Source organism: Hyperoodon ampullatus (assembly GCF_949752795.1).
Source record: "Hyperoodon ampullatus genome assembly, chromosome: 1".
NCBI lineage: Eukaryota > Metazoa > Chordata > Mammalia > Artiodactyla > Ziphiidae > Hyperoodon > Hyperoodon ampullatus.
Genome location: NC_136914.1, coordinates 118167621 through 118183097, shown reverse-complemented (window position 1 = coordinate 118183097; position 15477 = coordinate 118167621). Strand labels below are relative to the sequence as shown.

Below are 15477 nucleotides of genomic sequence, written 5' to 3'. Positions count from 1 at the left end.
TATGACCACCCCAATAAAAACAAACAAATGAACAAATACTAAATGTTAAAAAAAAATCTGACATGGGATGGGAATTTTTTGGTAGTTGTTAAACTAAAAATTAAATCCTAGGAAAAAAAATAATAAAGATATTCAAAAGCATACAATGAGAAAAAAATATCTACACACACACACACACACACACACACACACACGAACCTTGATTTAAGCAGGATAGGCAGAGTTTTTAAATAAATCTGAACGACTTCCTGGGGCAAACACTGGTCATGATGGCTACATACATGAGTCTGAGCTGAAGTAATGTCGAGCTGTTGACAATGATGTGCTAATTCAACTCCTCTTTGGAGCACAGGATTAAATATGTAGTTATACAATTTCCACCGAACAACTATATTGCCTTTCTGGATTAAACTGGAAATGTGACTTGCAATCTGCACACTACATAATCTGTCTTCTTCAAAAACAAAATTCTGATAAGCCTCTAAGGCATCCCATTTCCACAACAAGTCTTCAGATCCACTGCTGGGCAGGATCCCTTGAAATCTGTAAGAAGGACTGGATAAACCTGAGGAAGGTTCAGCATCGCATGCGTTTCCCTGCAGGGTCTCTTCTAATTTGGCTAGTTGATCTGAGTCAACGGTACAAATATTGCAAGCTGCTTTCTTAGTTTTTTGTGGTATCTCGGCTCCTCCTAACTGATCCAAAATAAGTTTGTTAAGAATATTTAATATATGCTGCCGACAGTTTTTCAGTGCTGGCGATTTAAAAGCATAGAGCAAAGGGATGATCACAGATTTGGGATCCATACAGCAGCATATGCCGATGTTCTGAACACCCGAGAGAATCTGGACGCACGTGCTGCTCAAGGAAGCCTGCTGCAGTAAGCGTAAACACTGGTGAGCACACACTGCAATGCAACAGCACCGCTCGGGGTAATACACGTCTCCATCTGCCGTCTCTTCAAACGGGGTTTTGGAAACTTGGTTTTTAAAAGCCGAAACCAGCAGACCTGAGAGATCTCTGTGGTGATGCATGAGGTGGGAATATTCACACCGTCTGTGCCTCTTTCTTGTACACATTGAATGATGAAGTTGCTCTGACTTCACTTTTTTGACAGTGCTCATTATTTTCATCACACTATTGATGAGGGCTTTCAAATGTTCTGAGGCCTCAGGAGGAACCCCATCTCTTACAACCAGCCACTCCATTTGAAGAACTGCTGTTTCAAGTAAATGAAATCCATGATGCTGAATGAATTCTTGAACCAGATCCATGGCCTGACTGAAGAAGAAAGGATTTGAAGCTGCACTTTGAAGACAACAGATCAGGATCTGTAAAACTCCCTCTAGGAGCTCTGGTAAAAGAAGCGCTCTATGGCGATACTTGGAAAACACAAAATCTTCCTGAACCTCTTGTAGTGTTTTCTTTTGTCTTGGTGCAAAAGGGTCAGGCTGCTTTTCTAGGCAAGTTCTAATTTTTAAAGCTGCTCTAAGCAATTCCGTTAAATTTTTTCTAAGACTTTCTGGCATCATCTCTGCCATACTAATATCTACTGACATAAGATGCAACACTGTTCGAAAAAGCATCCGTTGAATCAAAGCCACCGGTTCTTCAGTCCAACCTGCAGAAACCATCCGACTCTCCAAATTGTCGCTGAGATTACAGTAGTCCCCAAAACCCGCCAGGAACTCAGTCAGCGTGGGCACTACACTGGCAGCTAGAGCAGAATTATGATTCAAGGTAATGTCAAACTTACAAACTTTCTCTAATAAAGATAACAGAACATGACATAAGTCAAATGGAGAATTGTGCATGTGACTGATGACAGACAAGGCCGCTGGCTCACTTAAAATGTCAGTGTTTGACTCCTGTTTTGGAATCTTCTCTCTGGAATTTTCCAAAGCCATGGTATCAGGAGGGGTCTGTTCTTTGGTTGATAAGTGGTCAAGCTTTGCTGTAAGGTGGTCTTCTTTAGGAGACTGTGTTACAAAATGCTGCAGCAGATGGGACCTTCTATGCTTAGTCATTACTATACTTTTGTCATCTGAATTGACTTCTGAATCTGAGGTGGAGAGCTGTGTCTTTCTTGCATCTCTTACAGAATAGCGATGGGTAGTTTTACGCTGTCGTCTGCTTTGTCGAAAAACATTTACTTTTGCAGAAACCTGACCGGCTGGGGCACTTCCTTCTAAATATAATTTTTCCTGAGTAGATCTTTGAGAACTTGAGTTCTTTTCTTTGGTCAGGATTATATCAGCTGAGAACGGTAGATTAAAATCTAACAATATGAAGAAAGAAAATTTAGAATACCTTAATGTGTTTTAAAACTCAGTTTGCATAGGTGATTACCCTCTTACTTATCATTTACTTTAGGAGTTTATCCTCAGTATATTTTTATTATGGGGCTGACTTCCTTTAGCCTTCTGTTATGTCTCTACTCCCCCTCTTCCCCTTATCACTTCACTTCCTTATCCCACTCATGTTAAGTACCAGGTGGCACTGGTTCAAAGGATACAAATTGATTCTGAAAACAACAAGGAGAACAGTGTTAGGAAAGTAGTGCTGGTATTTAGCGCTACTATTCCTACCATTTTACAAATCTCCTCCGATAATGCCATTAATTAAGACACAGGGGTGGGCTTCCCTGGTGGCGCAGTGGTTGAGAGCCCGCCTGCCGATGCAGGGGACACGGGTTCGTGCCCCGGTCCGGGAGGGTCCCACATGCCACGGAGCGGCTGGGCCCGTGAGCCATGGCCGCTGAGCCTGCGCGTCCGGAGCCTGTGCTCCGCAACGGGAGAGGCCACAACAGTCAAGAGGCCCGCGTACCGAAAAAAAAAAAAAAAAAAAAAAAAAAAAGACACAGGGGTATATTATATTCTCAAAACAGTATTTAGTTTAGAGCCCTGATATAACTTAGAAACTTTAAGATTTTCTAAAATTATTTTAAAATCATACAGTAGATACCAAATGTTCTCCAAGACTGAGGTTAAATGAGTTATTCATTTACAATATCTACGGCATGTGCTACGCACTGAACTAGGCACAGGTACAGGCATTCCTGTTTCATCCTCAGTGTCTAGAACCTAGGGCTGCCATGTGGTCACCACTCAAGACCTATCTCTTAGGGAAATGAATAACTTTTCCATACGAATTAAAAAGATAATGAAATTGGTCTTTCCCTTTGCAATAACACGTAATAAGATCTATACGAAAGATACAGTTACAATTCAGAATGAATAAATTAAAAAATCTGTAAATAAAAGACTTGTGCTTTAATTAAGGGAGATTAAAAGGAGTCTGACAAATTCCATGTATGCAAAAGATGCAGGCAATGAAGACAACTTCCCCAAAAGGACACAAATTAGATTTCTTAAGTGATTAACAATTTGTGAATTCTATAAATTAAGAAGAAAACAAGAGCAGAATCAGTGAATCAACAAATATGTAGGATAACAATATTACAAGAGCTTAGGTAACTCCCTAAAAGAGAGCTCCATATCAGAAATACATTAAAAATGCATATATGGCATTAAAATGCAATTCAGGAGATTTTTCTTTTTTTTTTTTCAACCTGAAATATCCTTAAGCATCTCACAATTCGCATATTCCAGAAGTGGTCAAGGGGGAAAACTGTTAATCCCTTCACTGAAACATTTAAACTAAGTTTCATATACTTAATATGATATGTAAACACATATTTTTATTTTTTCTGAATCAGAAATTAAAAGTATGTAGTGACCTTAAGTGTAATAATTCTACCAAGTCCTGAAACAAAATATTATTTCAAATTTATCCTTTAAAAGCAACACTAGAAAAACTAAACTGCAAAAGTCATTGACGGAGTACTGGTAATGGAAAGCAGCCTTTAAAATAAGCAAAGAATCTTTAATTTCTTTCTTCAGACTTTTCACTCTCCATTTCTCAGATGTTAGTCTACATATCCAGATTTACTCCTTTTGCTAAGTGTTCTGCTTCTTCATCTATTTTCTAATCATCATTACATTCAAGGAATCCCCTGAGAAGGACCATGATTTCTGTATTATTAGAAGAAATAAAAATGTATTTGCCTAAAGAATTTTTCATATTAAGTATCATACTAATACATACCGTTCTGATTTTGAGCCGTATCAACCGTTACAGCAGAAGTAACTTTTCAATGGAGCCTTTTTCCCCCAGTGGAATTGTGATAACACTGGGATATGATAAAGAAAAGAAACATACCTGCTGCCTTTTCTAGTTGAACAGGTATCTTCCATACCAGTGGAAGGAGCGACAGAAGAAGGGTAAGGAGTTCTTCTCTACATGTCAATGCCTGTATTAGAAATAAAAGAATCCTGCATGTTCCAAGGTCATGAAACACATTAATTCCTAATATTCTGTCTTAAATTGAACCAAAAAATCCTTTTTCTTGAGAAGGAAGAATCAAGTTAACCTATTTTAAATCCAATTAAAGCTGCGATACTTTGCAACTTATAAACCCTGCCAATGACAGAAGAATGTAAGAGTATTTGACGGTATTTAGCACATTCTTGCTGATTTTTCCAAAAACAGCTGTTATTACCACCATGCACATTGTAAGAATTCCTTACCTACGAAAAAAAAAAATTTGCTAGGTGCAAATGAAAAGTTAAGCCCTATTAATTAGCAAACCAATAACATAAGTTACTAGAAAACAAAGTCTTCATGCAGTTAAATTTAAAACTCAGAGAACGCAATTTTAAAAAGAGAAACTGACATTATTAATAAAATAATATATCTAAAGAGAGAAAGACGTATTAGTGAAGGTCATCCAATAAATATTTATTGATTGCACACTAGGTCCACAGCATTTACTGTCTTACCCTTTCTGGAGGATATGGTCCAAGCCCTGCAGAAGGTCCCCTCATTTGGTCCATAGAATACATATACACAAAACAGTTAAAGAACAGAAGGCATGTCGTATGTGTACATACCCAGGTGTGATACAGGCATTCAGTTTAGGAGTTAAGAAAAAGGAGAAATCATTATCAGTTAGAGGTGTGGAGGTGCTAGACCTGGAAACGTTGGGACATGGGTGGTCAAGGAATTAATGACAAATCAAGTTTAAATTCCTCACATCAATCAGTGGGGAGGGAGTCAGGGTGATACAATCATATTAGCCACTATATAGAGGATGGAATTGGCAGGGAGGGGAAAGGATTGATCAGTGTCAGAGACAGGGAAACAATACAGATGAGAGATAATAATGATCTGAAGCCCTCGGATAGTAAAATTGAAAAGGAGACATATTTGAGAAACTGTAAGGGAGAATTGAAATGACTTGCAGTTGACTACCTGTGGGGTATAATACTGGGAGAAAAAAAAAAAAAGATCAAAAAGAACTTGAAGGTTTCTGCTTTAGGCCACTAGGCAACTGATAATAGTCACCAAGGCAGGAAATTTAGCAGTGGTGTCAGGTTGGGGTAAAGATAATGGATTCACTTTTTAGACATACTGAGTTTGAGATGTCTGTAAGATATCCAAATGGAGAGAGCTTTTTAGTAAACAGCTGGATATACAGATTTGGAGCTTAAGAAAAAAATGTTAAGTAAATAAAAAGACTGGGGAGTCATCAGGGCAGAGGTTAAGGACATGGGTGAGATTTCCTAGGGACAGTATGCAGGAGGACAAAAGAATTCTACCCAGAATGGAGTTCTGGAGAACAACACTGAAAGAACTATGGATGGTGGACCTGAAGAGCAGCCTGCAAAGGAGACTGAGATGTAGCTTCCCCCAAAGAGAAGCAGAACAAGAAATATCAAGGGAAGAGAGCAGCTCAGGAAAGAAAGGTCAACCAGGTCAAGAGTTGCTGTTCTTTAATTGTGTAAGGTGATGGCAGGAAAGTATTTAGCAAGTAGAGGGTCACTGGTGACCTTAACAAACACAGTTTTAATGGAGTGATGAGGGTGCAGGTCAGATTACGATAGGCTGAAGAGTCGAAGGGAATGAGAAAGCAGAGACATAGATTCTGACTATCACTTTCTAGTGTCCTGGTTATGGAAAGCCTCAAAATTCTGCAAAAGTAAAATTTAAACTCCTTCTCAGGCTTGGAAGACGTTTCATGACACGATTCCTACTGACTTGTCCAGTTGTAGCTCCCATCACCACATCTGACCCTTCCCCACGTGTCCAGCTATTAAGGGTTTCCTGAACACCACTGGTCTTTGCAAACGTCTTCCTCACATACACTGCTCTTGCAATTCTCTCACCATCCTCCCATCTGCCAAATGCCAACTCATTCCTCAGGTCTTAATTCCTCTATGGGGAGACTTCTCTAATCCCCCCTAGGTCAAGTTGGGTTTCATGCCTCTAATTTAGTACAGCAACCAACTTGCTGAACGGTTAATGTCTGAATGCCCGTTTTCCTCTTTCATTCATTCAACAAATACTTATTGAGCCCCTACAATGTGCCAGACGCTTTGGATGTAGTGGTGACGATACTCAACTCACATCCTTACAAAGCTGACACTCTAGCAAGGGAGACAGAAAATAATGGGCACAGATAAGAAAATTTCAGACAGAATGCTGTGCGACAGAGAAAATTAAACAGGAGAGGGAGGACAGAGTGATGGAAAGGGGAACATTTAAACTGGCTAGTCAGGATGGGCCACTTGAGCAGCTACTTAACTGATGAGAAGGAAGAATCCATGCAAAGACAGGGAAGCAAAGGGCTCATAGGAAGTATATAAAGGGTTGGGAATGGATTTGACTTTTCCATAGAATAGCAGGCAGTCCAGTGTGGCTGAAGCATAGCATGGGGGAGGGCACTAGGAGATAAGCCTGGAAGGTCAGCGAGGTGGACGGTGCCAGATCCAATGTGGCCTTGGGGGTCATGTGAAGGAGTTTGGATTTATCTCTAAATACGATGGGAAACTTTTCCAAACATACTTCCCAGGCCTCTCTCAGAGCATGAACTCCAGGGCTCAGGCTCTAGTCCTTAGCAATCACCTCCCTTTTCTGCCACTCGATGCCTAGTACGTAGTCAGATATCCATAAACATTACCTGCATGAATGACTTTGAATTCTGGATGTGAAGTAAAAATTATATCAAAGGGCCCCATTTTTATGTGCTTTACTTCAGAATTAATAAGACTAAAGATGTCTATATAACATTCACACGTATAGCTTGTACTCTGTATGTATCTCAACATTTTTTAAGATGCCAGCAAAAGATACAGTCTTTAAAAAAAAAAAAGTAAACCAATTTTGGGGAGGTCATTCCTGCAGAGTCCTCCTAAGCTGAGTCTTTATCTTTAGCAGATGAACTAATAACTTTCTAACAGAGCTTGGTGAAACCTCAAGGGTGTGTGAAGAAGTGCTACAGACACACTGTCCTTATAATTCAGCCCTTGTTTCCCCACAGTACACTGGCAAATCACCACTGCTGTGTGAGCTGGCGTTCCTGCCCTTGGCCTCTGCAACACGCGGCCTGGAACTTCTCTCGCTCCTTTCCACTTAGCTCAGGGCTCAATATGCCAAATTAGGCAATACATGACACAAACAGATCCATTCCTTGGCTATTCCTAGACTGTCCAATCTACAGAAATCATACTACTCCTCATTTAATACTTACACTTTTATGTTTCCCCCTGTGCAGGGAAAATGACTGTGTCAGACATTTTTAAATTCCCCATACCAATAATAAACAGTGAAATCACTCTCATCCAGGTAGTAAGAAGCATATTGTAAGTACCTACCAGGTGCCAGGCACCATCCCTTTCACAATTCTATTGTTTTGACTGGATTTTATATTAAGTACCTAACCTAACCATCCAGAAGTAGTGGTGGCAGGATGGGAGAGAAAGGGCAAGTTTATTGGGGGGAAAGGTTGAGATCCCAAACCAGAGGTGATGTTTAGGAAGCTACAAAGGCAGGTGGGCACCAGATCAAGGACCTCAGGATGACATGCTAAGGAACATAGAATGAAGCTATTTTAATTGGTATTAATGGTATTACTTTAAATTTTGACATGCTAATTAAATTTAATGTTCCAGACATAGCAGAAATATGTGTTATTTATTTATTCATTTATTCATTCATTCATTCATTTTGGCCGTGCTGCACAGCATGCAGGATCTTAGTGACCCAACCAGGGATTGAACCTGCACCCCCTGCAGAGGAAGCACGGAGTCTTCACCACTGGACCACCAGGGAAGTCCCAAGTGCTATTTATTTAAGTCCTTTATTTCTTCTATCAGAATTTTATAATTATTTCTAAAATACGTGTATCTATACACACATATGTGAACATTCTTCAATACTACTGTAAACAGAATCTTTTAAAAATTTCCTAGCTATATAGCTTTAGTTAAAGGAAACAATATATTTGGCTTATATTCCATTTGACTTATATTCCATAACTTTGCTGAACAGTTTTCAGATGATCTTTTGGATTTTTCTGTACACATCACTTTAAAAATGTTTATTTCTCCATCTTTCTCACATTAAGCTGTCATTACTTTCATACTCCACTTTACTATCGAATGTTTTTAAAACATGATGTCAAACAGAATAGTAATAAAGTTATTCTTATACTGGTTCTATTACAAAGCTTCTTATTAAAAATAATTTTGGTTTTTCTATACAAACAGCTCATACAACTCAACAACAAAAAAACAACCCAATCGAAAAATGAGCAGAAGACCTAAACAGACATTTCTCCAAAGAAGACATACAGATGGCCCACAGGCACATGAAAGATGCTCATCATCACTAATCATTAGAGAAATGCAAATCAAAACTACAATGAGGTACCACCTCACACCAGTCAGAATGGCCATCATCAGAAAATCCACAAATAACAAATGCTGGAGAGGGTGTGGAGAAAAGGGAACCCTCTTGCACTGTTGGTGGGAATGTAAATTGATGCAGCCACTATGGTAAACAGTATGGAGGCTTGTCAAGAAACTAAAAATAGATTTGCCATATGATCCAGCAATCCTATTCCTGGGCATATATCCAGATAAAACTATAATTCAAAAAGATACATGCACCCCTATGTTCATAGCAGCACTATTCACAACAGCCAAGACATGGAAACAACTTAAATGCCTATGGACGGATGAATGGATAAAGAAGATGTTGTACATATATACACAATGGAATACTACTCAGCCAAAAAGAATGAAATAATGTCATCTGCAGCAAGATGGATGGACCTAGAGATGATCATACTAAGTGAAGTAAGTCAGAAAGGGAAAGACAAATACCACAGGATATCACTTACATGTGGAATCTAAAATAGGACATAAATGAACTTATCTATGAAACAGAAACAGAGTCACAGACATAGAGAACAGACTTGTGGTTGCCAAGGGGGAGAGGGGGTGGGGAAGGGATAGACTGGGAGTTTGGGGTGAGCAGATGCAAACTATTATACATAGAATGGATGAACAACAAGGTCCTACTGTATAGCCCAGGGAACTGTATTCAATATCATATAATAAATCATAATGGAAAAGAATATGAAAAGGAATGTATATATGTATAACTGAATCACTTTGCTGTACAGCAGAAGTTAACACAACATTGTAAATGACCTATACTTCAATAAAATAAATTTTATTTGGTTTTTCTACTCTTTGTATATGAAACCCTCTATTAATTTATTTTTAGAGTTTTTGTTGAGAATAGATGGATTCTGTCAAATGTTATTCTGACGTCTCAGAATAACTGTATGTACTGTTTCTCCCACTGATGTCAAAGAGCATGCTAATAGTTTTTCTTGCATTAGACCAGGAGTTGCAAACTCACTTTGTAAAGGGCCAGAATGTAAATATTTTAGGCTTTGTGAGTCATATATGGTCTGTGTTGCATATTCTTGTTTCTTTTAACAATGCTTTAAAAATGCCAAAACTCTTCTTAGCTTGTGTGCTGCTCACAAACAGATCACTGACAGCAGGATTTGGCCTGCAGGTCATAGTCCGCCCAACCAGCCCCCGTTCCCTCTCCTCCTCCTCTCCCATCAAAAATGGTTATTAGGGCTTCCCTGGTGGCACAGTGGTTGAGAGTCTGCCTGCCGATGCAGGGGACACGGGTTTGTGCCCCAGTCTGGGAGGATCCCACATGCCACGGAGCGGCTGGGCCCGTGAGCCACGGCCGCTGAGCCTGCGCGTCCGGAGCCTGTGCTCCGCAACGGGAGAGGCCACAACAGTGAGAGGCCTGCGTAACGCAAAAAAAAAAAAGGTTATTAAATGGCTGCAATACTCTTAGTTAAGACTCCAGGAAGACTTAAGGTGGTACCTAGTAGACCCTGTTAGCTAGACAAAAGTACTACTAAGAATCTTGAGGGTGTTGTTCCACACAAGCCTTACATGCCCAAGGTAGAGAGAGGTCTGTATCAAAAACAATTATAGATGTGGCTTTGGGGGCATGGAGTGAACTCCACTAAGGTTCAGAAGAAACTCACAATATTTTTAAAGAAGTTGTATTACTAAAAAATACTAACAGCTTGGACTAAAAGGGACAGAGACAGATTAAAATGATTATAGACTTCTGGGTGCCCACTTTTTTTACAGGCAGGAGGCAGAATGAGAAAGCTGAAATTATGGGCTATCTATTCTGGAAAAGAGAGGACATCTCAGAGGGTGGAGCCAAGAGTCCTGGAGAACCGGAGACTAGGGAACCCCTCCTAAGGAACAGAAACATATCTCTTGCTTCCAGAGCAAGGTGTGTGACAACGCATGCCTGGCCGCATTTCAGTGGATTAATGGCTGCTATGTGCCTCCTGTCACCTGCTTGTTGAATACAAGTATGTAGTGTGGTTAACTTGTTCCTATCTCATCATTGTGTGCAGGGTGTGCAGGGAGCAGATAACTTGTCTTTTTATTCACAAGCCTCTCAATCAAGAAGAGCTGCAACCAAAGTACTGCACTTGGAAGCCCCGAGGGCACCCGGAGTGACGCACATCGTGAGCTCATGGACTTCGGGCCTATGCCACTGTGGAGCATTACTTTGAGAGTTCTGGTAGGGAGGGGGTGTGGGAGGGACGCTAATAATCGTGGCCAGAAGGGAGACTACATAGGTAAAACGTGGCCACAAGTCATTTCCTCCCATCAAGTGCTGGACTCTTATGTTCCCATCTCTTAAACCTGTGCCGGCCTTGTGACTTGCTTTGACCAACAGAATGTGGCAGAAGTGAGATTATGTGACTTCCTGCAGCTTCCCCCTCACCCTCTTAGAATGCTTCCACCTATGGAAAGAAGCTGAGACTAGCCTCCTGAAAGACGAGAGGCCGCGTGGGTGAGAACTGAGGCAGCCTGGCCAACGGCCCCATCTGACAGCCCTCAGTCTTCTGCTAACCAACTGCACATTCGGATGTAAGCCCCGCCGACACCATAGGAGCAGAGCCTGTGATCCCAGCTGAGCCTGTCTGAACTGCCCCAGAATCATGAGCAAATAAGTCACTGTTTTATGCCACTAAGTTTTTGGAATGTGGTTTGTTACACAGCAATCAACTGATGTATTCATTGCTCCTATCTAGTAGCCTGGGTGCAAAGGGAGATAATGCAGTGGATTATCTACTGCTGTACAGTGGTTAACATTTCCACTGCAATCATACTCCCACTCCTCCAAGAAGTAGGAATGCCAGCGTCCCCTACACTCCCCCTCATCCCTGCCAGACCAACCACACATAGATAAATCCTGGCATGTGTGTAAACAGAATCTGTAGAACTAGATGTAGTAAGTTAAAGTTTATTTATTATTATTACCTTTACTAAATTTAAAGTTTGTATTATTCTCCAACAGAAGCAATTCTTGCTAATAATATTATCAATGACTGACTCATCCAATCTGAAGAATACTTTTCATTGCCTATTCTCTTACTTAAAAACCTCCCCAATATTTTCAGAATAAAATTAAGACTCCTTACTACGGTAGACAAGGCTTGCCATCACATGGCCTATGCCTTCCAGTCTCCTGACTAGCCAACCCCCCACATGCAGCCTTTGCTCTAACCCTACTAGCTGATCTTTCTCCAACCCTCAGTGTGTTTGCATTTGCAGTTCCCTTGGTCTAATGCCTCCTCCCCCTTTACACTGCCAATCCCTATTTAAACATGTCAATTTCTCTAAGAAGCATTTCCTGAGGACTCTCTCCTTTACACTCCCCAAATACTTTCACACTGTTTTGTCACCATTAAAAAAATATATATCTGTCCATCCCTTCAAAAGCTATGAGCTCCCGGTAAAGACAGTCTCTGCTCTTGTATTTCTGCAACTAGCAGAGATGCTAGCACATAGTAGGTACATAATGGTCTGCTGAATAAACCAGTGAATGAACTGTGTAGCCACAGTTTTAAAAGTCTGATTATTTTCCAATTATACTTATTTTATGTATTATTATGATAGGCTGTTTATGTAGTGCTATATATTAAAGTGACAATGCTACAGAAATGTAAGAAGAATAAAGTACTCTTACACATAAAATAGCTATTTTTTAAATTACATTTTGTCCATAAATGTACAGCCTCTTTCAGTAAAACTTCATACTTTACTCAGCAAAATAAGTAACAACTTTATAGAACATCCATAGAATGTGAATAGGTATGGAAATTATACATACTGGAAATTTTAAAAGTATATTTATAACACATGGTTGTGTATATTAGCTCTTTTTTGGTATATTGTATTAGTAATAAATCATGTAATTTTCTACCAATTACATTAGAATTAAGCTATATATATGTTCATAATTAGGGTACAGAAGAAATTAGAAACCATTATTATCAAATATTACATGGAAACAAATCATTTTTATGTTGGAAGAGATCTTTTAAGTCATCCAACTAGATGTATTTATGTTACTGATGAGGATACTGAGATCTGGAGCAATTAAGTCACTAAAGCCACCCATCTAGTTGATATTGGTACCAAGATTAAAAAATCAAGGATAAGACCTACTAGAGATGGACTTGAGGATATGGGGAGGGGGAAGGGTAAGCTGTGACAAAGTGAGAGCGTGGCATGACATATGTACACTACCAAACGTAAAATAGATAGCTAGTGGGAAGCAGCAGCATAGCACAGGGAGATCAGCTCGGTGCTTTGTGACCACCTAGAGGGGTGGGATAGGGAGGGTGGGAGGGAGGGAGACGCAAGAGGGAAGAGATATGGGAACATATGTATATGCATAACTGATTCACTTTGTTATAAAGCAGAAACTAACACACCATTGTAAAGCAATTACACTCCAATAAAGATGTTAACAAAAAAAAAATCAAGGATAGGGCTTCCCTGGTGGCGCAGTGGTTGAGAGTCCGCCTGCCAATGCAGGGTACACGGGTTCATGCCCCGGTCCAGGAAGATCCCACATGCCACTGAGCGGCTGGGCCCGTGAGCCATGGCCGCTGAGCCTGCGCGTCCGCAGCCTGTGCTCTGCAACGGGAGAGGCCACAGCAGTGAGAGGCCCGCGTACCGCAAAAAAAAAAAAAAAAAAGCCATTGAGATTCTGATTGGGATTGCACTGGAATCTATAGATCAATTTGGAGAAAACAGATATATTTACAATATTAATTTTTCCCAATACATGAAAATTATGTCATTCTACCCTTATATGGGTCTTTAGTTTCTCTCAACAATGTTTTATAGAATTTTATAGAGAAATTTGTACATAATTTATCAGATTTATTCCTGGGTAACTGATATTGCTGATGCTACTTATATAGTATCTTAAGAAAAAAAGAGAGAAAGCACTGAATTGTCCTAATGTGGGGTAAGAAGATGAATAGAGCATGATATGTATACTAAGTCATCAAAATTTTGAAATAAAAAAATCACTACATGTGGTCTAACAAATAATTTTTTCTGCTTTTAAAATTTACTTACAGAAAAGCCATACAAATACATAAAAATTAAATTACATTTAGTCGCATTTGATAAACCACATTCAGAAAAAAGAATAAAATTATATAAACCTATATAGTGTTATAAATCAATGCTACCTCAATAAAAATAAATAAAACTTAAAAATACATAAACCTGCAAATATTCTGGAAAATTCCATGACAGGTAGACACCACAGTGAACAAATACATCCTGATTTATATTTGTTAGGTTCCTTAGCTTACAGTGAAAACAGATACTGTTTAATTTTAGTATCTATATTTACCCAATATATGTATTTAGTATCTATATTTACCCATATACATATGCAAAATGCTTTCATGGCAAAGAAATTTTATTTTACAATGGTTAAGTTTACATCTAAAGCCAGTAACATTTAAAGTGTTTAAAGCTGTCCATCATATTGGTGCTACAGAGCCCTTATTATCCTTTAAATTCAAGTTAATTGAAATATTATTATCTAACTGTATTAATTAGTAGATGGTGAAAGCAGATGGTGGACTTTTCCTTCATAAAATAAGTATTTGTTTTCTACTAAAATGAAATAGATATAAATCACATCTGGGCTTCAAGTTAACCTTGTTTGAGCTACTTAATTTTTCCAGATCTCAGTCTTTCAAAGGAGGTTAGATGAAAACATCTCCATAGTCCCAACTAGCTTTAAAATTCTGTTAATTCTATAATAAGGAAACAGCAAAATACCATATGGTCTTACCATAGTTTAAGCAAACACAGTAGTGTATGAAAAACTAGATGTGTACAAGATGAAAGACTTAGTAATTATTAGTTTACACAAAGTATTCTCTACTTTTTTCACCCCAGAATTGGCAAGTTCCCTAGATATCATTTACACTAAACTTTTCAAAAACATACCTGATACTTACTGAAAGTGCAAATGCATGATGTTTCTGAATTGTGATCTTACCTCTACTAATAATCATAGTTATCTCACACTGGAATTAGGATAAAAAGCATAGTGTATATGAAACTATTTTAGAAGAAAGGCTATATATAACTGTAAGGTATTTTAGACATTTTGAAAAGTATCCAAATAAATAATATGTTCACAAATGGGGCTACTTTTCCTTATCTGAGTGATGTGAGAGATAGAACTTTATCTCAAAGAGACTCTCAGAAATTATGTAACCCAGAAATTATGTATCTATAATTAACTAAAATTTACTGATAAAAAAAAATGATTTGACATGAAAATGTTACCTGATCAATAATAGAATTTAGCTTGGTAAGTAACAGAAATCCTCGGCCGTGGACGAGGTATTGTCCAAGGGTTGCCATGTGTGTCTCCTCCTCTTCTTCCTCCCTGGCCCCCACTCTCTGGACCACCACATTGCAAAGCCGGTTGACATCGGTCAGAAATTCACGTGCCAATGAGTTACTGTCAGTGCTCATGACCGAGCTGTAAAATAAGTAATAGAAAAGAGATTAGAAAAACTAAAAATTATGTTTAAAACTATGTGTTTTTGTTGCTGTTTGTTTTTAACTGAAGACTAACTTTAAATTACTGGGCATTGGTATCTAACCTTATAATCTTTTCAGACATAGTTCTGACCTAGTCAGGGGCGCCTTAAATATTCCTACATGGCAGAAATTAGTC

At 38.9% G+C, this 15477-nt stretch overlaps 1 protein-coding gene across 1 annotated transcript in view; it reads right to left on the bottom strand.

Moving 5' to 3' along the window:
* Positions 1–15272, bottom strand: part of LYST (lysosomal trafficking regulator) — a gene marked incomplete at both ends in the record, with an annotated part of 150969 nt that extends 135697 nt beyond the window's left edge. The window contains 3 exons of the mRNA XM_079697574.1: positions 199–2278; positions 4222–4312; positions 15081–15272. Of these exons, the coding sequence (XP_079553700.1) occupies positions 199–2278; positions 4222–4312; positions 15081–15272 (2363 nt within the window). The remainder of the gene's footprint in view (positions 1–198; positions 2279–4221; positions 4313–15080) is intronic.
* Positions 15273–15477: the final 205 nt, after the last annotated feature.